The sequence below is a fragment of the Pelophylax lessonae genome (genome assembly GCF_965119305.1).
Source record: "Pelophylax lessonae genome assembly, chromosome: 3".
Lineage (NCBI taxonomy): Eukaryota > Metazoa > Chordata > Amphibia > Anura > Ranidae > Pelophylax > Pelophylax lessonae.
In genome coordinates, this window is record NC_138770.1 from 519,151,668 (window position 1) to 519,177,709 (window position 26,042).

The 26,042-nt window shown below is 40.8% G+C and overlaps 1 protein-coding gene across 1 annotated transcript in view; it reads left to right on the plus strand.

Annotated features, from left to right (window-relative positions):
- The window catches only part of ADGB (androglobin), a 488,973-nt gene that overhangs the window by 417,942 nt on the left and 44,989 nt on the right, over positions 1–26,042 (plus strand). The window contains exon 28 of the mRNA XM_082252536.1: positions 23,379–23,578. Coding sequence (XP_082108662.1) covers positions 23,379–23,578 — 200 coding nt within the window. The remainder of the gene's footprint in view (positions 1–23,378; positions 23,579–26,042) is intronic.

The following is a 26,042-nucleotide window of genomic DNA, read 5'->3' on the forward strand; positions in this document are numbered from 1 at the left end:
GCGCGAAAAACGCTACGCTCAGGTGTGAATGTAGCCTTAGAGACACACTCACCAATTTATATATAAATTTTGATATTACCTTTACACTGGTACTTTATTAATTTGTACCCTTGCACTTTAAACCAACCATATTTATTGAGATCACCTATAATTAGGCAGCGCCACTTTACCTCACCTTGCCCACATATTCTGATATAGCCTTTTTGGCCATATTTTGAGGTAGGCTGTAGCCTCTGCCCACCGTCCACAAGCGCGGATCCTTTTTTTCTCTAGGAATGTAAAGGGGTATTGGGGATGAGGACAAGAATGTAAAGGGGAAGTGGATGAGGACAGGAATGTAAAGGGGTACTGGGGATGAGGACAGGAATGTAAAGGGTACTGGGGATGAGGACAGGAATGTAAAGGGGTAATGGATGAGGACAGGAATGTAAAGGGGTACTGGGGATGAGGACAGGAATGTAAAGGGGTACTGGGGATGAGGACAGGAATGTAAAGGCGGAAGTGAGGTGATATAAAGGGGGCTAAGGACAGGAATGCAGAGGGGGGCTGAGGACATACATGTGAAGGAGGAGGGGCATGATATAAAGGGGCATAAGGATAGGAATGTAAAGGGGGAGGGGTGGTGACAAGGATGTGAGAGGAGGAGGGAGATATGAAGGTGGGCTGAGGACAGGCATGTGATGTGCAGGGGGGACTGAGAACCCTATTGTAATGACAGGATTGTAATGTGAAGGATATGAGGCTAGCTTTAAAACATTGTTACCTGTGTTCTGCATGTAGGCAGCCCATTCATTTATTTTTGTGTAATTGTCAGTATAGTAATTAGGTTGGCCAGTGTAGTGGTCAGGTAGGTCTGTGTAGTGGTCAAGTAGGTCTCTGTAGTGGTCCGATAGGTCTCTGTAGGTGTCAGTATAGTGATCAGGTAGGTTAGTGCAGGTAACAGGTAGATCTGTGTAGTGGTCAGTGTAATTGTCAGGTAGGTTTGTGTAGTGGTCAGGTAGGTCTGTGTAGTGGTCAGGAAGGTCCGTGTAGATGTCAGTATAGAAATTAGGTAGGTCAGTGTAGTGATCAGGTTGGTTAGTGCAAGAATAAGGTAGGTTAGTGTAGGAATAAGATAGGTCAGTGTAGCTGTCAGTATAGTAATCAGGTAGGTCAGTGTAGGAATAAGGTAGGTCTGTGTAGTGGTCAGCTAGGTCAGTGTTGGTGTCAGTATAGTGGTCTAGAAAATTTGTGTAGGGGGTGCAAATTACTTACCTTGCCCCGGGTGCTGACAACCCACACTACGCCACTGCATATACTTCACACGGTCATACCCTCCACACTCTTTTCCTACACATAATGCACACTGTCATACCATCTACACTCCTTTCCTACACATAATGCACACTGTCATACCATCTACACTCCTTTCCTACACATAATGCACACTGTCATACCATCTACACTCCTTTCCTACACATAATGCACACCGTTATACCATCTACACTCCTTTCCTACACATAATGCACACCGTTATACCATCTACACTCCTTTCCTACACATAATGCACACTGTCATACCATCTACACTCCTCTCCTGCACATACTGCCTGCTGTCATGCTCACACTGCTCTTCTGCACATCTTACCAAAGAAAACAATTCTTCAATACTGTAATATACTAGTAATATATTGTAATACACCCAACTTTGTCCATTCTGTAATGGGAACCCTTTTTTTGTAGTTAATGATAATTCACATCTTTCAGCTTTTACATTGTTACCATTTCTGTCACAAATGTTACTTTGTCAGTGCCTACTCCGGATGAAACAACCTGGTCAAATGTAGAACCTGGCACTGAATAAAATAAATGCCTTTTATAACACGAGAGATTTATTATAAGAACCTGTGAACACAACTCAAGTTACAAATTAACATATTTTTACTTTCTTGATTGTAAGCTTTGCATTGATTCACCTACTTATGCAATATTTACAGCAATTGTATGATAATATGATCTGTACTGTGCTCTCAGTATAATTATATGAACTGGCAGAAAGAACTGTAGGTGAACTTTTTTTCTGGGTATTCTGACATTATTGAAAAAGGTAATGAAACAGTGCCACCTACAGTGCCATTTACACTTAATGCATTTTTATTACTGTAAGCTAAATGTCAGGGCTAAGAGTGTATACAGATTTGCAATCTAGTTGCGATATCGAATGTTGACTATAGGGCTAAAATATACATATAGGGCACCCATTCCTATGTTTGATTGCATGTTAAATAAGATTACCAGTGCATGCTGTGAAAGAAAAGAGCAGTTCCGAACAACAACTAAAATCATGAACTGAACAATGCATTCTATCCTAAAAAATTGCAAAAGTGCTATTCATAAATCCTTTATCTAATATTTTTCTCCAATTCCTATGATGTCCGGAAATCAGGGGAGGACTGGGCCAGGGGGCAGGGGTACAATTGCCCCCTGGGCCACTCTGATGCCCTATAAAAAGGCTGCACCGCTACTGCCAAAGACATGCCTAAAGGATTCCTGGTGAAGAGAAGTAAAAGGTCCCTGCCACTGACCTACTGAGTGTGGGCTGAAGACAGGGACAGAGCTCAGGCCTCCCCCCAGCATGGATGGTGTAAACTGCGTCTGAGTGGAGGCCAGTTCCATATCCTACTGGAGACTCTCGTCCCCCAGTCAGCCCCAACCAAGTTGTCCCAGCTCCCCCCAACCGCCCCCTGCTGGCCAGGTTGGGAACCCGAACATGGCCAGTGAGTAGAGAGTACCTTGAGTGGAGCTTCAGATTGGAATGGGGATCAGGAGGAGGCCAGGAAGAGGGAGGGTGGGAGGGGGGCCGAGTCACTGCACCATGGGCCGAAAGTTGCCAGTCAGCCCCTGCCGGGAATACTTCATAGCCTTGCTAATTTCATCCAGGAAATCTTTAATACTAAAATGACTAATACTAAAAAAGAGAGAGCGCACTGGCTTAGTGCAACACCTTCATACATCAGTTTAATATAAAAAATGTTTGCGCTTTGAGGAAGAGAGCATGACACTCGAAAAATTGTTAGCAGACTTGTACCTATCACATCTTGAAAGGGCAAGTGTAAGATAGGATGTTTTTATGCCTTTTATGAGTACTTTTTGATACTTTTTTCATAATTATTTGGTGTCTGAAGGTATTGCACTAGATCTCTTTTTTTGTGAACTGAAATGTGCAATTTACACAATCTATTGCAGTTAAAATCAGCAGTTTTTTGCCATTGCTCCTGTACAGTGTGTGATTCTGTGCTTTGTAGTCTCTCACACTGTAAACCACACACGGAGTTGTTTAGAAATATGGATCAAAAGAGCTACATTTTAGAGCCTAAGGCTTCTTTCACACGGCCGCTCCGTGTGAAAGGTCCGCTGCAGGACTTTTTTTTTCCACGGAGCGGATGACATTTGTGTCATCCGCTCCGTGTGCCCGCATATCATCCCATCCGTTTGCGGATGATTTGCGGACATAATGTAAGTATATGGCACTGCGGATGTCAGCGGATGATACCGCTGACATCCGATTTTCCTTCCTTTCTGTTTTTTACACGGATGAAAAAATAGGGTAAAAACGGAACAGAACTGAAAGGAGGAAAATCGGATGTCAGCGGATGGTATTCCGCTGACATCCGCAGTGCCATTCACTTACATTATGTCCGCAAATCATCCGCAAACGGATGGGATGATTTGCGGACACACGGAGCGGCCGTGTGAAAGGACCCTTACCGTGGTTCTAAAGTTAAAATGTTTTTTTTACCTTTTGCATTCCCTGCCTTAAGATAATTAAGGTCCCACCACTTCTTGTGTCCCCCCCACCCTAAACAGTTGGGGCCCTTTCACACTTGTGCAACTTGTCATGCAACTTTGGACATCAGAGTTGCACGACATATCGTTCCCAATGTTTTCCAATGATAACCATTCATATATGCGCAACTTAAAGTTGCAGCAACTTCAAAGTAGTTCATGCACTACTTTGGTCTGACTTTCAACTTGAGGGCCATAGACTTCAATGTTAACCCTCATAAGTCGCATGAATGTTATACAATGCAACTTGTGTGCAACAGTTGTCCATTAAAACTAGTCAAAGCCAAGTCATATCCAAGTTGCACCCATCCAAAGTTGCATCAAAGTTGCACTCCAAAGTCGGCGCAACTTTGGAGTCATACAACTGTGAAAGGTGCCTTACATGAGTCCAGCACTGTCCTGTCTGCAAAGCCACTGCTCCCTCTTCCTGGTCTCGCCATAGGCTCCCGCTGCTGTCAGTCAAATCATGTGAGGAGGGAGTGAGGGCGTAGCCACACCTTAGACACACACACAGCTCAGCTCAGCTCGGAAGTGTGCCTGCAGCAGTGCCCCCTCAGTACATGGCTTGCTGAAGGGGCACCCGCAGGAAGGAGGAAGAAACAATGCTGGCGGGGACCAAAAAAGGGGAGATAATCCACCGCTCTGTGCAATATCCCTGTACAGTTACAGTACACTTCTACCTTTACTATCACTGACATTATTTTTATTTTCATTACAAAAAAAAAATGTAGGTTTAGTATCACTTTAAGCTGTCCATACACTATATTGAATATTGTGTGAAATTTTTCCTTAAACAAATGTTTGATGTTTTCTAACTATTAGTTGGGCCAAAACCATGTTTGTTTTTGACTGCAGTGATTAGAAAATTTGAAGGAGCAGGATGAAAAATGTTTCTAGAATGAATGTCTTACAGTGGATGTGATTTATTTGGGCAGTTACATTCATTTCAAAATCGAATGGTAAAGACAAACAAAATTTTGAAGTATGAGTATCGTCAAGTCATCAGATGTGCTGAGAATTTTCTTACAATTGGTCATATGAATGTTTGTATGGGAATTATACTAGTGTATGATTTGTTTTGGATTTAGGTCTATTAAAAAATAGTCTCTTATGGGGAATTTTACTTCTCCCTTTAAGAATAACTAAAGGCAAAACTTTTTTTTTAGTTTTGGATAGAGTGGAGAAGGATTAGAACACCTGTCAGTTTTTACTGCTGTCTGTGCCCCCATTAAAGTGGTTGTAAACCCGCTTTATTAAGCTTGTAAACCCGCTTTATCTATACCTGATTTAATAGTGCTGCTCGGCGTGGGAGGAGGAGAGGGGAGGAGGAGAGAGCTGGCCGGTCACATGACCGCCAAGCGGGGCTAAAAAATCTGTTATAGAATGTTTTTTTTTAATAAAGCACACAAACAGGACACTTAGTATTATTTCAGCAGCAAGAGGGGGAGGAGGGGGCGGCGGGCCCTAACACAGAGCTATCAGGCAGGGAGGGGAGGGGGGAGGAGGACAGTGGGAGACACAGGACAGCTGCAGTTAGCAGAGGCTGACGGAGGCACATAAACTGACCACGGTGTCAGGGCTCAGCAGCCATGATATACTGTGGTCAGTTTACAGGGGAGGGCAGAAAGTGGCAGGATCAGCTCGGTTTTTCAGGTGTTACAAGCACTGTGCTGTATAAAATGCTTTAAAGGAATTTTTGGGGGTTTTTTTTAGGTTAACAAACGCTTTAAGGAGATTCAGCCTTTCTATTTGTTCTGTTTACCAATAATATTGAAAGTGAAAGTAAAAGAAATTACCCAAATATTGGGTTCTCACCAGAAAAGTAATAGATGGGAAATCTTCCAATGGGGACACTAGTTCTGGTGACCTGGGGGTCCCCAAGGATTTCCCTTAATTTTCAGGGATTTCTTGTTTGGGTTTGGGACAGGAAGTGAAGGGAAGCCTCCGCAATGGGACACAGATGGCAAAAAAAAAAACGTGACAGGGGTTATAACCCCCACTTACTCTATCCAAAATGAAAAAAAAAAGTTTTGCCTATAGTTCTACTTTAAGTGGAAGGCCAGTGGCAGTCAAAGGAAATGTAAATGTACAATATGAGTAATGGAGCATATAACTAAAATTCAAGTTTATTATTATGTTTTTAAAGTAGTTATTGCACCTTACATGTGTCTTTAGCTGCTTAAATGAAACCTAACTGTGTTGCACTTAAATCCCCTCCCCTACCCCCAGTTTTGCAATGTACACAATCTCTCTCCCTCCCTTGCTAGGCTGTGTATTTGCAACTGTATCATATAAAGAAACATGGGTAGTAGGTAGGTAAGAAGCATGTATTAAGGAAGAGATCTTTCTGCAATAAAAGCCTTCCTGGTATAATTTTTTACACCATGGTTCTACTTTAAAATAACCATAAAAGCACGTACTGACCCTTCTTTAATTCTAATTGCCTCGCTGTCATGCTGTTCTTTTTTCTTCAAAAATGTACCTAGAAATAAGTATGCGGTTCAGGATTGCTGACTTTTTTCCGACTTTCCTGAGCTTTTCTTTGACTTACTGAATTGACATAGAATGCTAGACAATTAGCATATTCAGCAGCTGCAACACCTATATTGCTCTTATGACAGGCTTACTTTAAAAAAACAACATATAATGGTTTAATCAACACAATGCATGTAGGAGCAATTTGTTATCTCAGAATAATAAGATAAAATAACTGTACAGCTATTGTCTTACAAAAGGAAATTGCTAGCTGTATTTGTTCTCAAGGTTGTTATTTGAACTTGCTGGAATAAACCCCGAGAGATTTCTGCATAAGGCGTGTGTGGATATTTCCTTTCCCTGTACATTCATTTTGTAAGATTTCTTACCTTATATATATAAAAAAAGATTTTAAAAACAATGAATGATAATAAAACACATGTAAGTCTCTGTTAATGAAAATATTTTTTACAAAAATTAGCATTACATCTTTAAGTTAGAAAAATAGAATTTAAATATTTTGGAGGGTTGCATACTATTACTTATTTTTTTATGTTTCCAAAAAGTGGTCCGTCTGATTTATGTGTTAAAGTATTTTAGTTCACACCTATTTTTAAATGTTAGGTTGACCTATAGAAGAGAAGGAAAACCAGAACTTGGATATTACTGGTATAATCAACACAGATTTGTCTAGAATTATATGCTGGCTGGGCTCTGGCCCTGTAATAGATTTTTTACTTTTTCTTGTATAGAAAGTCTTCATGTATATGTACAGTAGCATTACCCCCAAAAGGACTGCTGAATTTTAACGAACACTCCTGCTTTTCCAATGGTGACTGGCAATGTAGCTGCACCCAGCAACATATCAACCCTATAGAAGTGACAGCCAGGCTTCAGGCTTTCTAGCATTGAAAAATGTATTTGCTCAGTAACATGTGAAGAGTGGGTTAGGGCACAAAATACCCACAAAAGATAGCAAAGAAAAAAAAAAAAAAAAAACCACCAACCAACAAAGTTGTTGATGGCTCCATTAATTCAGTAGCAGCCTCCTAATAACCAATTTGGACCGATGACTCTAAAAAGTAGTAGTACTACAGTCACAGGTACCTTAGATAGTTGAATATCAGACTCCCCAGAACATGCTCTAGGTGGGCAGCTATCTTCCTTTTCCCTAAGCTTCTGCCCCAGGCAAGGTTAGATTCTCTAGAATCTTTTTACCTCTGCCACTAGTCAGGTTTAGGACAGTTTCAGTCTCTGCCACAGGGAAGTTTGAATACTCTAGTCACAGACAGTCAGGTAGGAGAATAAAGCCCCTATTCTCTTTGGCTTCTTCCTCTAGGTAAAGGTGACACAGGGCAGGAGCTCTGTACTCACATCCTCACCAGGCAAAGTTTAGGAGGCAAGGACCCACTTGTAGATACGTCATCTTCAGACAACATTCTGAGAGGCAAGGACCTTCAAAAAGGTCACTCCAATATTTATCCTCTTCCCCAGCACACATTACTGGAAAAAATCTCCAAGCAATGGGCCGAGGCAGAATAAATATTCATAACCCAATACATTGTAACCTCTCACTCAGACTACTGGAGAACACTTAGCAGCAAGCAGAAGCAATGATTTCCCTGGGCCAAGGAAAAACTCAACAAACACAGATAATATAAACAAAGCCCAGGCTGGCTACATCCTAGCTGTATAGCTAATTTTGGCTGGGGGCACGCCAACTTAACGGTTACATTTATCTTTGCTAACATGTTACATGTAACACCCTTATTTAATTACCTACCGACCAGCCGCTGTACTTTTACTGCGGCAGGTTGGCTCTGTCCAGTGAAACGACATACCTGTACGTTGCTTCGTGAGACAGCAGTCAGTGGGGGCGTGCTCACACGCCAATTGGCCACAGGGATAGTCAATCAGTGGGTCTGGCAGATGCAAAGTCCACCGGGCACCCGCGATCACACCCAAGGAGACAGAACGGTCTACCAATGTATACACTGGTGTTAACCCCTTCCCTTCCCTGCCAGTGTCATTAGTACAGTAACAGTGCATATTTTTAGTACTGATTACTGTAGTAATGTCACTGGTCCCCCCCAAAAGTGTCAAAAGTGTCAGTTAAGTGTGCGATCTGTCCGCCGCAATGTTGCAGCCCCACTAAAAATCACTGATCACTGCCATTACTAGTAAAAAAATAAAATAAAAATGACATAAATCTTTCCTCTAGTATGTAGACGGGATAACTTTTGCACAAACCAATTAATATACATGTATTGGTATTTTTTTTACCAAAAATATATAGCAGAATACATATTGGCCTAAAATGATGATTGAAAAATTTGATTTTTACATTTTTTTTATTTGAAATGTTTTATAGCAGAAAGTAAAAAATATTGTTTCTTTTTTGTTTTGTTTTTTCAGAATTGTCACACTTTTTTGTTTATAGCGCAAAAAATAAAAATTGCAGAGGTCATTAAATACCACCAAAAGAAAGCTCTATTTGTAGGGAAAAAAGGGACATATATTTTATTTGGGTACAGTGTCGCACGACCGCGCAATTGTCACTTAATCGCTTCTGGACCGGAAGGTTTACCCCCTTAATGACCAGGTCATCTTTTGCAATTTGGTACGGCGTGACTTAAACTGCTGTACCCAAACAAAATTTATGTCCTTTTTTCCCACAAATAGAGCTTACTTTTGGTGGTATTTGATCACTTCGTTTATTTTTTTGTAATATAAACTAAAAAGACCAAAAATTTTGAGAAAAAATTACATTTCTTTCTGACTGCCTATCTCATTTCTTGAAGTGCTAAAATGGCAGGGCAGTACAAAAAAAAAAAAATTACCCCTTTTTGGAAAGTAGACACCCCAAGGAATTCCCTGAGAGGCACGTTGAGCCCATTGAATATTTATTTTTTTGTTACAGATGTTTGGAAAATGACAAACAAAATAAAAACATTGTTTTGTACAAAGTCGTCATTGAAATTATATATTGCTCACGCATGCCATGGTATATGTAGAATTACACCCCAAAATACATTCTGCTGCTTCTCCTGAGTATGGGGATACCCTATCTGTGTGACTTTTTGGCAGTCTATTCACATACAGGACCCCAAAAAACAATCACCTGAGCTGAAAAATACTCACCATGCTTCTTAGCAAATACCTTGGGGTGTCTACTTTTCGAAAAGGGGTAATTTGGGGGGGGGGTTTGTGGTATCTTGGCATTTTATGGCCTCCGAAACTGTGATAGGTAGTGAAGAGGGAAATCAACAATTTACGCCCTTAGAAAGCCTAGAGGTGGGGATTGTTTTTCGGGGTCCTGTACGCGGCTAGACTGCCAAAAAGTCTCACACATGTGGTATCCCTGTACCACCCATGTGGTGTACTGTATTTTGGGGTGTTATTTCACATATAGCTATAGCATGTTTGAGCAATATATAATTTACCTGACAACTTTGTTTAAAAAAAAAACAAAAAAACAAAAAGCCTTTACTAATACTCTACTAGTGTTTGGTAGCGACGGAAACAGTCCCCAATGCAGAGACCAGGTTGGCCAGGACAGGAGGGACAAAAAAAGCACGTGTCATGCCTATATCCATGTTTTCTACAGACACTACATCTTCTTTGGGGTGCTCTTTGGGTAGGGGTACTAGAGAGGACATCCGGAAATTGCCTCTCATGCAACCGGCTCACTGCATCTGGATTGTAAATTTGGGCCACAGCACCTTCTGGATACAGAAGGGCTGTGAGGATCTCTTCCTGGAATATTAGGAAGGATCCACTTCTTCCTTATGCTTTGTATAGCACATAAGCATTTAGCAGAGCCAATTGGAATAAATTTACAGTCACTTTTTTGTACCAGCGTCTGGCCTGGCACGGCGCCATCATCTGGACGTTGAAGTCCACCCCTCCCATGTTAAGGTTGTATTGGACACAGAGGGACTTCTCAACAACACCAGTCGCCGTTGCAATTTGGACTGTCGTTATCTGCGTGAATGGAGGACAGAACAAAAACATTCAGTGTGTCCCGCCACTTCACTGCAAGCAATTTATTACACTTCAAGCAGGCTCTCTTCCCTCGTCTAATTTGAGAATCTACAAGCCATTGGGAAAAGCCCCGGTAATTAGGTTGCATGGTGCCACATGTGCCAATTCCAAAATCGAAAAGGTTAATAAAAAGTGGTACGCTTGTGTAATAATTGTCCACGTATAAATGGTACCGCTTTCCGAATAAGGGTGACACCAAGTCCCAAACAATCTTGCCGCTGCTCCCTTATGTAGTCTGGGCATTTGGGGGGCTTCACATTGCTATCTTTTCCCTCATAAATACAGAAACTACATGTATAGCCTGTTGCCCTGTCACAGAGCTTATACATCTTGACCCCATATCTGGCACGCTTGCTGGGGAAAAACTGTTTGATAGCAAGGCAGCTAGAAAATTTAATTAGGGACTCATCAGCGCAGACAACTTGTTGGGGCATATACAAGGCTGCAAACTTTTGGTTGAAGTGATTTACGAGGGGCTGAATTTTGCCGGTCATTTCCAGGGTGTCCCCGAGGATGACAGAGTTCATTTTCAGTGAAGTGCATGAACTGCAGGGTTTGATCGTATCTAGTCCTGGCTATGGCAGCAGAGAACACAGGCATATAATGAATTGGGTCAGTGGACCAATATGATCGCAACTCACTCTTTTTAGTAATGCCCGTGAGGAGGGATAGGCACTGAAAGGTTTTAAATTAGGAAACAGTAATACGTTTCCATGCACATTCTCTGGCAAGGGTCAAATTTGGATTTGCAGTGATGAATTGATCGGCATATAAATCTATTGGTCCACAATAGATCTGTACAGATCTTCTGCGAAAAACAGCTCATAAAAACCAAGGGGAATAAAATCGTCTGTTTCCACCTATATTCCGAGTTGGCAAGTGAATGGGGGAAGTACAGGCGCTGCAGAAGTGGTGGGCTCCCAATCAGGATTTTCAAGCAATCAGGCAGGGCACTATGGACTGTATGGGCCTGTCTTTAAATTATTGATGGTTGCGGGACACTACTTGTGCTAGCCAACGCACCAGCTTGAACTGCACTTAAAGAACTCGCCACGTCACCAAGTGTTACTGCAGTGCTGGTTTGACTATGACCAGGATGTACTAGGCCGCTGGTGCTTGACAGTTCACCAGAAGATTGAGCGGCACTAGTACCGACACTCTGCTGCATACAAGAACCCTGCGATTGTTGCACCTCAGCAACAGAAGAACAGGGTCAGGTATGCATTAGCAGGGACCACTACTCTGTCATCAGAGCTATCTGTCAGGGTGCCGCTGCTCTCTACAGGTTCAATTGCTGAGCCTGATTCTGACAGTGAGGCTTCCCCATCGCTCTCATCTGTCATGCTCAGTTTCGTGTAGGCCTCTTCACTAGTGTACCTCTGTTTGGACATTTTGGCCAATAAATTTATAGGTACCTAGTGTGACTCACAAGTAAAAAAGCACCTGGTTGTCAAGGACTGTATAATCACTACCAAAAAATGTAACTGCTAGCGCTAGCAGAGTTCAGGCCTGACTCTGCTAGCGCTGCGGTTTAGTGTGCTGTGTATCGGAAGTGACAGTAATCTGCTGACAATTCCTTGGGTTACATAGTTACATAGTTACATAGTTGGTGAGGTTGAATAAAGACAAAAGTCCATCCAGTTCAACCTGTGTAGATGTGTGTGGCTGTAATCATCTTGCATACCCCTGAATGTTCTGATCCTTGAGATGTACGTCTAAGAGTCTTTTGAAAGCCACCATACTACCCGCAGAAACCACCTCATGTGGTAGAGAATTCCACAATCTTGTAGCCCTAACAGTAAAGAACCCCCCACGTTGCCTGAGGTTAAAACGCTTCTCCTCTAATCGCATTGTATGCCCCCGAGTTCTCATGCAATCCCTTCGACTGAACAGCTTTTTTTCTAAGCCTAGATCCCCATTTAGACATTTAAAAATTGCTATCATGTCCCCCCTCAGGCGTCTCTTCTCCAGGGAGAATAAATCAAGCGATTGCAGACGCTCCTCATAATCAAGGTCCTCCAATCCCCTAATTAGTTTAGTTGCCCTTCTCTGGACTCTCTCCAGCTCCAACACATCCCTTCTGAGGACTGGTGACCAGAACTGGACCGAATACTCCAGATGAGGTCGGACCAGAGTTTTATATAGTGGAAGGATTATAGTCTTATCTCTGGAATACATCCCTTTCTTTATGCATGCTAATATTCTGCTAGCCTTGGCAGCTGCCGCTTGACATTGCATGCTGTTGCCTAGTCTATCATCAACCAAGACTCCCAGATCCTTCTCCATTTTTGATTCTCCCAAGGGTTCCCCTCCTAACGTGTATTGTGCTTTTATGTTTCTAGTCCCCAAGTGTAAAACCTTACATTTCTCCACGTTAAACCTCATTTGCCATGTCTTTGCCCACTCCGTTATTTTGTCCAGGTCATTCTGTAGGATATCTGCTTCATGCTTTGCTGTTATTGCCCTGCCTAATTTTGTGTCATCTGCAAAAACTGATATTGAACTACTGATCCCGTCCTCAATGCTGTTTATGAATAAATTGAACAAGGTTGGTCCAAGGACTGAGCCTTGGGGGACCCCGCTTACTACCTCAGACCAGTCTGAGTACGCGCTGTTTATTACCACCCTTTGGACACGCCCTTTTAGCCAGTTCCGTATCCAAGAGCAAACCCTGCTGTCGATACCTGCAGACCTTAATTTATAAATTAAGCGCTTATGGGGAACTGTATCAAACGCCTTAGCAAAATCTAGGTACACCACATCCACTGGTCTGCCCCTATCTAGCTCACAGCTCACCTCCTCGTAGAATGTTAAGAGATTGGTTTGACAAGAACGCCCATTTGTAAACCCGTGCTGGTTACTACTGATGATGCTGTTGTCCTTAGCAAACTCTACGATATAGTCCCTTATCATCCCCTCCAGAAGTTTACATACTACTGATGTCAGACTGACAGGCCTATAATTTCCCGGTATATGCCTCTGACCCTTTTTGAATATCGGAATCACGTTAGCTTTCCTCCACTCCCCTGGTACATCTCCTGTCCTAATACTGTCCGCAAAGATCAGGAACAGTGGTCTGGATATAACCTTAATGAGTTCCTTGAGTACTCTCGGATGTACGCCATCCGGGCCTGGTGATTTGGGTGATGGGCGGAGGGGCAAAACGCAGGTGCTGGTAGGTGTCGGGCTGATCCCGCTAATGCTGCGTTTTAGGAACACTATACTAAACTATTGGTGATGCTAGTATAGTTTTAATCAGATCAAAGTTATTGATCTGTTCAAACACTATACTAGTAATGGAGGTGTTTAGTGTGTGTGTATGTGTGTGTGTCACTGGCAATAAAAGGGTTAGAATTTATTACTAAATATGCGGCAGGAAATCTGACGCTGTCCTGTACTGAGGCTAACTAACGTTAACGCTAACTGAGGTCACCTGTGACACTAATACAGTGATCAGAAAAAAGATCTGTACAATATAATAGTGACTCTGTGACAGGGCAATATAGGGGTTAACTGGGGGTGATCAGGGGGTTAAATCTTTATTAGGGGATCTATGGCGGGTACCCTAAACCTATCTGGGACTGTCTCTAACTGCCATTAACTGTCTCTCACACTAACTGAAGTCACCAGTGACACTAATTCAGTAATCAGTAAATTATCTATATACTGTGTATACAGTATATTTTTTTTTTATAGCTGATCTTAGCCAATGGAAAAAAAATATGCACATAGGCATTGCAGTAAAGTTAAAGTGATTGTTTTCACATTGTTAAAAGAAAAAAAAATAATTGCTTTGAAACATAAATATGATTTGGTATGTTCAATGACAAAATTGTCAGTATAACACTCCAAAATCACAATTATAACTTTTTTTGTGAATTATGATTTTTTAAAAAAATGCTTTCGGTCCCATAAGGAGACTGTAAATGTCTAAAGTGGTGTTTTTCTTATAATCCTGATTGTAAAAAAAAAATTGTGATTTTTTTTCTAGCTGAAACTCTGAAGATTAAAAATTGCTATTTTTTGTCCTCATGGAAATTATGATATTCAAGTCACGTTCACTCTTACAATTATGAATATACTATTATGAATATACTAGATGTGCTTATAATTTCTTATAACTAGAAATGTAAAAAGTTGAAAATATGACTGCTGTGGTTGTGACGACATTTTTAAGTTATGTTTCTTGATGATGTAACGATGAGCCCGAGAAGTCGAAAGTATGTATGAGGGGTCTTCAAAATGTTTCTGCACTTTTTTATATTTAATAGAGTTTAAAAAAAAGTGCGGAAACTTTTTGAAAAGCCCTCATATTATAATACATTAAAACGTCAGAACTGATTTTTCTTCCACAAAACTGTGACTAAAAATGGTGTTTAAAAAGTGAAATGTCCAGTTACATTAAGTTGCTCAAGAGCTATTCCATACATTACAGTAATCTTGCAGGGATATAAAAAAAAAAAAAAAAAAAAGCATACACGGTATTTTAGAGAAGTCAACTCCAGGAAGGGGGACAAAGCTGTGTAATCTTTTGACACCCAATAATAAAATTAAAGTTTGATTATCATCAGTGTAAACACCAACTTGTTAGTAGACCTCATAAAATATGGCCTACCTTCTGAACAAAGCTTAGTTGTACTGTGGACAAAAACCTGTAACTTATAACTCTCTATTATCAATTATAATGACTTTTGTCAGAGGAAATGCATGTTATCTCTTGCTGGTGTATAGTACATGGCCTGATTACCGCTAATAATTCTGCATGTGAACTAGTCTCACCCCTACCCCTACTTTAGCCATAGTTTGATCTGAACTGATTCCATCACTAGCAAGAATTGCACTACCTGTGGCCACCTGTAGGCAGAGTTGTTTAATATCATACTTTTCTCCAGAGTTGTAACCATTATCTATATTGTGCTCCCTCAAGCAATCAAAGGAGATTATTAAAAACTTCACATGAATCAAAATGGCATGTGTTTAGCCTCACAAATAACATTACATTTTTTTTTTTTGAAAAAGTAACCTTTTCTTGCCAAACGATAAAGAAAAATGCAGTATTCAGATCTTCATTATGTCACTTGCAACCTAAGGGAAGTTGACATGATCTCTGGCTATTAAGTGCATTTTTGATGTGTTTAAAATTATCAGCAACTGCAGATATTCTGTTGTTTTTGAAAAGACAGACTTTATAAGTAACAGAAAAGAATCAGCAGTGTACACACTCTATATACTGTATATATATATATATATATATATATATATATATATATATATATATATACATATATATATATATATATATATATATATATATATATATATACATATATATATATATATATATATATATATATATATATATATATATATATATATATATACATATATATATATATATATATATATATATATATACTTTGTATATGAAAGGGGGCAGGTTGAACTGGTAGTGGTAAACCATGCCCAACACAGGGACACCCAGGAACATCTCAAGCAGGTTGCCTGCACTCTTATCTAGCAAGGCAGCAAACAAACACAGTCTCAATGCAAGAAGGCCCTGTACCGCAAATCCATAGCGTAAAATAGCCTAAAACAAACAACACATCTGCTCATCAGAGCATCTAACTAAACTCAGGGCCTATCAGAAGAATGTGAGCACTGAGCACATCTGTAAAAGCCGGTGGACAGCTGAGACTAATAATGAGAAAAATGTAAGGGGCCATAGTGTACCCCTAGGAACGGCTGCACAAAGGGATGCTCAAACCAACTTAATGAAATTTTCAAAAAACTTTATTGAAGATCAAATGACACATTGTCTAAAAATACCCCAGCATAGGGGAACAGTACAAGAATTACAAAATGGTGCAGAGGTTATTAACCAAAAACACACACGACACATAAAAACAATGACTCACACTCACAAGGCCGGCCACACATTCACACCGGAAGTTCTGACCTGCAGACATATGGGCGTGCCGCATATATTCCTAGGACGAAATTTGTAAGGACATCAGTTGGTGTCCACTCTGCAGGACTGGCTTTATACACAGCCTATTCCATTTGGCACGCACACATTCCTTCGGATACCTTCTTTCCCCACAGTGGAGTTTCACTGGAAATCAAGAGCTCTCAAACATTTGAATTATTTATGAGTAGAAGTGTCATGGTTTAGTCTGACTGAATGGTCTGCCAGCACTCCCTATTTACATGATTGTCTGCCATGCGGACTCTAGAATCACTTCCATGCTGGCAAAGCAGCACTGAGTTGACCATTTAGGAGTATACTGCATGATGTCCATGATTTACGTGCATTTCTATGAAGTCTAATTAGTCATTCACTACAAAAGGTCACATTATTCAATTGTGGCATGCCGACCAGCAGACTTATGGGCCAGCAACATTCACAAATTCCGTCCTAGGAATATATGCGGCACGCCCATATGTCTGCAGGTCAGAACTTCCGGTGTGAATGTGTGGCCGGCCTTGTGAGTGTGAGTCATTGTTTTTATGTGTCGTGTGTGTTTTTGGTTAATAACCTCTGCACCATTTTGTAATTCTTGTACTGTTCCCCTATGCTGGGGTATTTTTAGACAATGTGTCATTTGATCTTCAATAAAGTTTTTTGAAAATTTCATTAAGTTGGTTTGAGCATCCCTTTGTGCAGCCGTTCCTAGGGGTACACTATGGCCCCTTACATTTTTCTTTTATGGTGTAATATTGGCTGCGGTTGCTCCCCACTTACCACTTGAGACTATTTGGATTCCCAATAGGTCTCTTGACGGTTTTCTGTCCAGTATACATAGGGCACATCAGTCTCTTATTGGGGTGCCTCCTTGTCGAGACTAATGAGGCCTGGCTACCAGGTAAATGTGGACTCAGGAAAGGAGGCTTATTCCCACCCAAAGCTCTACAAAGCCTCTGAGCTCCAGAACCCAGAACAGTACTTAAGATTCTGAAAACACAAGTTTGTTTTATCAATGTCAGTAATCAACTCTGGAGCCCCTCATCTATGTGTAGGTGAGAAAGCTAGCTCATAGGTAATCCACAATTATACCAGCAAGTACCTTCCATACCCTCCCCCTTTGCTCAGACCTATGGGACATTTTGCCAACTTAAAGTGGATGCAGTCAATATTTCCTTGCTGGGTCCCTGGACTATGTTCCACATTAAATTTAGGTCCCACAGAGCCAGAAACAATCTTGAGGCCCTTGCTTCCCTGTGCTCCAAGCCATCCCCGGTACTGGAGAATGGTCTGTAATCATTCAGAACTGTCTACCTAAAATATAATACCTCAAGACTTTCTCTAAGTGGGAATTCCAGCCAGGGCTAAAAATTACAATATCCTCTAGATATGCCAAAGCATATGCTTTCTGGAAGTTTAGAATGTGGTCATTAATTCTTTGGGCCCCATGAAATTCAAAGAGGAGGACCAAATGCAGAAGCCCATCTGCTGTCGCAAATCCTTTTTCCTTTGCCCTATCTGTAAAGGGAACCTGACAATGCTCCTTAGTAAGATCGAGATGGTAATGTATCTGGCAGGACCCAACCTTTCTATCAACTTATCAACCCAGGGCATGGAAAACGTATCAAATATGGAAGCTTTGCTGTGTTTCCTGAAGTCATTGCAGAATCTCAGGCTACTATTCAACTTAGAAATGAGCAACATGGCATTTAACCACTCGTTGTTAGATGCTTCTGTGACCCCAATGGCTTCTGAAATGGCTTTTCTCTGAGCCAGTAAAGTTTTAACTTTACGTTGACTTAAGGGTCAGTCAAAATGTCATTGTAAATTATATTAGCTAATTCTGAAGTCACCTATCCATTTTTCTGCAAAAACTCTCATGAATCTGAGAATCAGACAAGGTCTCGGACATCCTAACCTCTGATATACTATTTGGTAGTAATAATTTAGGGTCACTTCCTGCTGAAATTAAGAGTTTTATTAGGTAAACAGGATATATTTGGAGGGGCTTTATCTTTCTGGGCAGATATACTGTACCTGGTAACTGAGATCATTGATTCTGTCTGATCTCATAGGGAAATGTACTCTCTAAAGTAGGCACCAAAACTAATACTCTTCAAGATTAAAAGTTCTGATTTTAAAAGACTGGATATAAACTCTGTTACTCATAGTGTGGAACAGCTCTTTGACTTTAACCTTAGAGGACATGTTTCTGAAAGGGGACTTTTCTGGATACTGGATGACATAGTCAAGAATGAGAATGTGAACGAACATCCGTGCACCGCAAACGAACGTGCGCCGGCTTATTTCCATTACATCGGTGTGAATTCCTGCGCAGTCAGGCACAACAATGCTGGATATTGGCAAGCGTACCATGTCTTAGTGCCCATCTTCTCTGGCTTTTCCTCTGACAGGTGCATTCATTTTACACTCTTGCTCTGTTTCTTGTTCTGTTTCTAACATGATACAGTAAGCCATGGCTTTTTCAAGGATAGATGGAAGTCTATCCTTTCAGGGACAGACTCCCTGCTACAGAAGTTAAAGCTTTAGTTAACGCATTTGTAACAATAATGAAGCCTTTTATACCCATGAGTATGTCACCCCTTTCCTTGGAATAAACAGCCTTATCCAAAGTTGATGTTTTTCTGTTACTAGGGGTTGCTGGTTTGAAGAACATTTCCAAGAGATGCTGCTCCTCAAGGGACACCAGCTCATTAACACTCTTGGGGTCTTTATGCCAAATGCGCCACTGTATCTTATCCAGCAATACCCTAATGTTTCAGGCTACTCGCTCTACAATATGAGCAGAACTGAACATCTCCAGCTATATCTAAAGGTTTGTAAAGTGCAACAAATCATCTATCTGGGACCTCACAGGTTTTCAAGGGTCATATTCCCAAATTAATACATGCAAAACTTCATGGGCCATGAAAATCCTAAGCCTTGCTAGAATTTCTCCTATGGGTTTAGGATACTCCTTGGCATTCTGAGGTTGTAAATCAAATAGCCCTTTGAGCTTCTCCATTATAGAATGTGCAAGCGCATCAGCTTCTAAGCAGCTTCTCATGTGCCACAACTCCTGTAAAAGTTGACAAGATAGATCTAAGCATCATCCATCAGTATCAAGTTGCAAGGGGAAAGGCTCAATTGGTAGTAGCATTGGTTAACAATGCATGAGAGAGGGGCACCCAGGAACATTTGATGCAGGTTTGTCCTGTACTTTTCATCAGCAAGGTAGCAAACAAACAGTTTTAATACAGAAGGGCTTTGTATGGCAAGTCTGTATTATAAATAAGCAAAATATATGCTCATCCAAACAACTAAGTTCAGGTTAGTTCCTGACCAGCACGGCCCCCCTTAATTAATTCACTAAAATAAACAGGTAGAACACATGCTTCTTTAGTGTTCTGTGAGAGAGAGAGCGTCAGAGAAATAGAGCCCCGAGCATCAGTCAATTCACATGTATAAAAGCCTGTGGCCTTGTGCACTGCTGAGACTAATGACAAGGTCTGTCTACCTGGTAATATCTGGTCCCAGGAATAGAGTCTTATTCCCACCCAAATTTCAGTAAAGCTTCTGGGCTTCAGGAACCATAGGAGGACTAATAAGATTGTAAGAATTCTAGTTTTTACTCCTTATGTCATCAACCTTGGAGCCCCTTACCATGTGTTGGTGAGAAACCTTGGCATCACATATACATCATTCACAATCCTGTCAGCCAGTGCCTTACAATATATGTAACATTTTTAAACATGAACAAATGTTGATAATATGTGTTACCTGAAAAGCTGAACCTTTTCTATATACTGGATATCTAAAAAAAAAAAAAAAAAAAAAATGTTAAAGCTTATAGGTTTTTCTTAAGAAACATGGTATTCTATTCTAAACGTTTTTTTTTTTTTTTCAGAAAGATTTAAGACATAATTTAGGACCAAAATCCATTATAATGAACTGTAAAATAAAGCAGCGCAGCTGTGATAAAAGTATTCCACAAACATTTAAATGCAGTCACTATGGCAGCTGACAAAGCAGCAAAGGACATTTGGTGGAGCTGATCTTTACAAAAGCTAAAGTGAAAAAAAAAAAAAAACACTGCACTTGCTTTTAGATACCAAATCTACAGCAATTAGAAAATTTCAACCTTCAGGCTGCACTCACACCTGAGTGTAGCATCTATAAACGTTTTTATGCACGATTTTGGCACGTTTGTATGTGCAACTTGCGCATTTTTATACAGCGTTTTTGAGCTTTGCCATATTTTTATTAGCCGATAGAGAAAACTATTATCTGTTGCATCATTTATTGCTAGACATTTCAGCTTTTTTAGCTTTTCCATCAGCTTTTATTTCTTTTCTATTATTATTAATTTATTTTTATTTTTTTTCCATTAGGGTAAGGGGTTAGAATTAAGGTTAGGTTACATAGTTACATAGTAGGTGAGGTTGAATAAAGACAATAGTCCATCCAGTTCAACCTGTGTAGGTGTGTGTGACTGTAATCATCTAACATAGCCCTCAATCTCCTGATCCTTGAGATGTAAGTCTAAGAGTCTTTTGAAAGTCACCATACTACCCGCAGAAACCACCTCTTGTGGTAGACAATTCCACAATCTTGTAGCCCTAACAGTAAAGAACCCCCCACGTTGCCTGAGGTTAAAACGCTTCTCCTCTAATCGCATTGTATGCCCTCGAGTCCTCATGCAATTCCTTCGAATGAACAGCTTTTCTTCTAAGCTGAGATCCCCATTAAGATATTTATAAATTGCTATCATGTCCCCTCTCAGACGTCTTTTCTCCAGGGAAAATAAATCGAGCGATTGCAGCCGCTCTTCATAGGTAAGGTCCTCCAACCCCCTAATCAGTTTAGTTGCCCTTCTCTGGACTTTCTCCAGCTCCAACACATCCCTCCTGAGGACTGGCGACCAGAACTGGACAGAATACTCCAGATGCGGTCGGACCAGAGTTTTATAAAGTGGAAGGATTATAGTCTTATCTCTGGAATACATCCCTTTCTTTATGCATGCTAATATTCTGTTGGCTTTGGAAGCTGCCGCTTGGCATTGCATGCTGTTGCCTAATCTATCATCAACTAAGACTCCCAGATCCTTCTCCATTTTTGATTCCCCCAAGGGTTCCCCTCCTAACGTGTATTGTGTTTTTATGTTTTTGGTCCCCAAGTGCAAAACCTTACACTTCTCCACATTAAACCTCATTTGCCATGTCGTTGCCCACTCCGTAATTTTGTCCAGGTCATTCTGTAGGATATCTGCTTCATGCTGTGCAGTTATTGCCCTGGCCAATTTTGTGTCATCTGCAAAAACTGATAACGAACTACTGATCCCGGGTTAGGATTAGGGGTTAGGGTTTTATATTATTTATTTTTTTTTTTTTTGTTAGGGTAATACTACTACTACTACTACTACTACTACTAATAATAATAATAATAATATTAATAATAATAATAATAATAAATACATTCAATAAATGAGTACTAAGTAATAATAAATAAATAATTAACCCCTAACTTAAACCTCTAACCCTTAAAAAAAATAAAATATAATAATAATAATAAATAGCTTAACACCCTAACCCAAACACAAAATAAATAAATAATAAAATACATTATTATTCTAGTAATAGTAATTTTTTTTGGGGTTAGGTGTTTATGTATTATTATTATTATTATTATTATTATTATTATTATTATTAATAATAATAATAATACTAATAATTCATTCATACTTTTTTAAGGCTAGGGGTTAATTATTATGTATGTATTATTACATATTATTCATTTATTTTATTTACTTATTACTTAAGATGATTTTTGAGATTTCTGTATTTATTTTACATTTATTTATTAATATATTATTATTAATATTCATTTATTCATTACCATTTTACTTTGTAAATGTTTTCATTTGAGCAGAAAATCATGCAAATACGCGTGTCAAAATGCGAAAATGTGCACAAAAAACACGCAAATGATACGTTTTCATCTATTTCTATAGGAACAAAAGCGCTCCAAAACGCTCAAATCTGCTCTATTCGAGCTACAAAAAAAGCTCCAGAACTTTTTTGAGCTTCAGGCATTGAACTTTAGGTGACTTAGAGTGGAGATGGGAACCATCTCCATAGAGAAAAATTGATTTTTTTTTCTCCTCTGGCGTTTTGGAGCTTCGAGCTTCAAGCTACAAAACGCTGAGGTGTGAATGGGGCCTAACTGATTTTTTTTTAAATTAAACATTGCTGATTGGTAATATATTTACATGTGTCATGTAAACATAAGTTTCTTCTCTTCTACAAAACAATTTAGACAGGCGTTTATTAACCTACAAGCATGTCTGTGAAGTGTAGGAGGAAACCCATGCAAAAAAATAAAGAGACCCATGCAAGCACAGGTAGAACATGTATACTTGGGTCAAGTTCCCCCATCCCAAACTCGCTCATCCATGTCTTTATGGACCATGCTTTGTGCACTGGTTCAACTTATTTGGTGGAGGGAGGATTATGTTGTGGGGTTAATTTTCAGGGGTTGGACTTGGCCCCTTCGTTCAAGTGAAGGGAACACTTAAGGTATCAGCATACAAAGACAGTTTGGATAATTTCATGCTCCCAACTTTGTGGGAACAATTTGGGGGTGGCCCCTTCCTGTTCCAACATGACTGCGCATGAGTGCATAAAGCAAGGTCCATAAAGACATGTATGAGCGAGTTTAGGGTGGAGGAACTTGAATGGCCTTTAGGAAGAATTAGAGTGGAGACTGTGAGCCAGGCCTTCTCGTCCAACATCAGTGCCCGACCTCACAAATGCGCTTCTGGAATAATGGTCAAATATTCTCATAAACACACTCCTAAACCTTGTGGACAGCCTTCCCAGAAGAGTTGAAGCTGTTAAGGCTGCAAAGGGTGAGCCAACTCAAAACTGAATCGTACGGACTAAGACTGGGATGCCAATAAAGTTCATGTGCCTGTAAAGGCAGGTGTCCCAATACTTTTGAAACCATAGTGTATATGATGCCTTTAATTATTTTAATTGTTCCATGTTTTCAACTAAGATTATCAATTTTCCTAGTATATCCAGATAAGCAAGAAGAAACTGCATCAGAGATATACATCAGCTCAGAAAACCAGAAACCAGCAAGCACACCAAAAACTGCCAGAAAGGGAAAAGACAAAATAACAGAGAAACCTGAAAAGGAAAAATCTGCCAAAGAGAGGGAAAAAGACAGAGAGAGGCTTCAAGCAACTCCCACATTCAGACCAGAATCTCAGGTAAATAACAAAGATAAATGAATTGACGCATACAAGCTCATCTGACTTAAATCAGGACATTGATGGAGATTTGATTTTCATCTTTAAAAACTCTGATTGGTGAATCCAATCCAATCCACAGTCTTTCTTTTTATTTATTTTAAAATGCAAGTTCCCACTTCCAGTTTGACAGCACCCTGTTACTACTAACATAGCAGCTATTATATGTAGAACTATTGCTATGCTCATTGTGTAAATGTGGAGGTGTAATCTTTATAAAGACATAGGCCCCTTTCACACATGCGTACTGTTCAGATCCGCCTGTCAGTTTTTCAGGCGGATCTGAACAGATGCCCTATGCATCTCTATAGGTGTAGAGGATGTCAGTGGAGGCATGTCCGCTGACATCCGATCCGACCCTATTTTCCATCCGTCTGGTGGATCGGATGAGAATGGACAGGCGGTCCGTTCTCATCTGATTCCCCCATAGAGGATAGCGGGGATCTGACACCTCCGTCTCCGCACACAGCACGGAGACAGAGCTGTCATCTGCCTGCTCAGCGGGGATCGGCGGATTGATCCCCCGCTGAGCAGAGCGACTCCGTCAACGGAACGGAGCCGTGTGAAAGGGGCCATAGGCTTACCCCACAGGCCTATAAAACACCAATCCATCTTTTTTATCTATCCGTTATTTCGTTACATTTCTAGTAATAGTAATTTAAAAACTAACATTAAGCTTGTTTTTGTTTCAGTCATTAACCAGTCAAATTTTGGATATAACCAGGGCGCCGGCATAACGCAACTCAGTCAGCTGGCCACAATGGGGGGGGCAGTAGAATACGCCTTTGCCTTCACCAACCTGCCAACCACCCCATGCCAGAAATCCCTGAACAGAGTGTGGGTCTTCCCCCCCAACCTTGCCTGCCCTGCACCAACCTCACCGCCACTTCCCCCCGGGCCCTTCTCCCCCTCTTCTCCACCAGTGCCTGGCCTGCCCGCAGTGTCACTTCTCCCCCCTCCTGGACGAGTGGAGGTTTCGCAGCTGCAATAAGAACCAGGTCCTGAAGGGTGTCATCGAACCCTACCGGCAAAGCAAAGCGGCCGCCCTCCGGCAGCAGCTGTACAAAAAGAGCCTGAAGGAGGCCACCATCATGTGCCAGCAGTGTGACATCTTCTACTGTGAGCCCTGTTGCCTCCGCTGTGAAATGTGATCTGGTGTCAATTTATAGTCAGGTGGCACCCTATAGGGTACCACTGGGAATAATGTGTTTGTTGGTTTCAGGGTCATTATGGGAGATGAACAAAATGGGTGAGGGGGGCATGGAGGATGAAATGTGAACAGGTGCCATTTTTTATTCAGGTGCCACCCCACTGCAGAAAGGGTATCACTGGGAAGAGTGTGTTTCTTGGTGTCTGGATCGTTGTGGGAAATTAATGCAAAGGTAATCAAGGATAGGGAAGAGGAAAAAAGAGTTTGGGACTTTAAATGAGGAGGACAACTAACAATGGGTAAAATAAAACCTAGAAACATATGGGTTCATAAACAAAAGTATGAGTAGTATAACAGCCCATTCAGACTGGCGCGATCCGACTTTGTGGGGCGACCTGTGAAGTCGCGGTGCATAGCGTGCACCGCGACTTCGGCGCGACTAGCACGGACTTCATATAATTGAAGTCAATGCAAGTCGCCTCCAGGTCGCCCCAAAGTAGTATGGGTCCTGTGCTAATCAATGGCGAGCGACCGAGCGCGACTTGTCAGGCTGACAAGTCGCCTGACAAGTCGCGCTAGTCCAATGTTTATTCAATAGTATCCACAAAAGTATACATACAAATAGATCCAATTTGGGAAAATTGTATCACATGGATATCAAACATAGTAACAAAGGTTGGTTACATACAGGTTCTGATGATCATAGATGAACAATCAAGCATAGCTGCTGTGAGATGTTATCAGGTTCAAGCAGAGCCAGCACCAGCATAAGGCTGCTTAGGCGGGTAACTTAAGGGGCCGGGATGAAGGGGGCAGTAAAATACTCCTTCGCCTGTGTAGAAAAAAATCCTTGCACCTGGATAGAACAATGGGATCCCATACTCTGAATAGATAAAATAATTCTGATAATATAATGGTGATAGGTAGAATAGCGAAGGGTGAATCTACCGTTGGTTGTTGGTTGAACTAGATGGACTTGTGTCTTTGCTCAAACAGACTAATTATGCAACTATGTAACTATGCCTGGGTTTGATTTGCAAAGGGTTTGGGGAATCTTGTTTTCAATTCGGGAAACTCAAATTTACTGGCAAATCCTAATGTAGTCTATGGGGGTGAATTTTGTTGGTGGATTCTGGTCATTTTAGGCCCAATAGGCAAACTACTGTAAGCAAGGCATTGAAAACTGGGTACTGCCATGGCTGGGGGACATGTACCAATACAGACCTAATTTTTTAAAAATACCGTACAGCAGAGAGAAGGTCTTTTCATGCGACT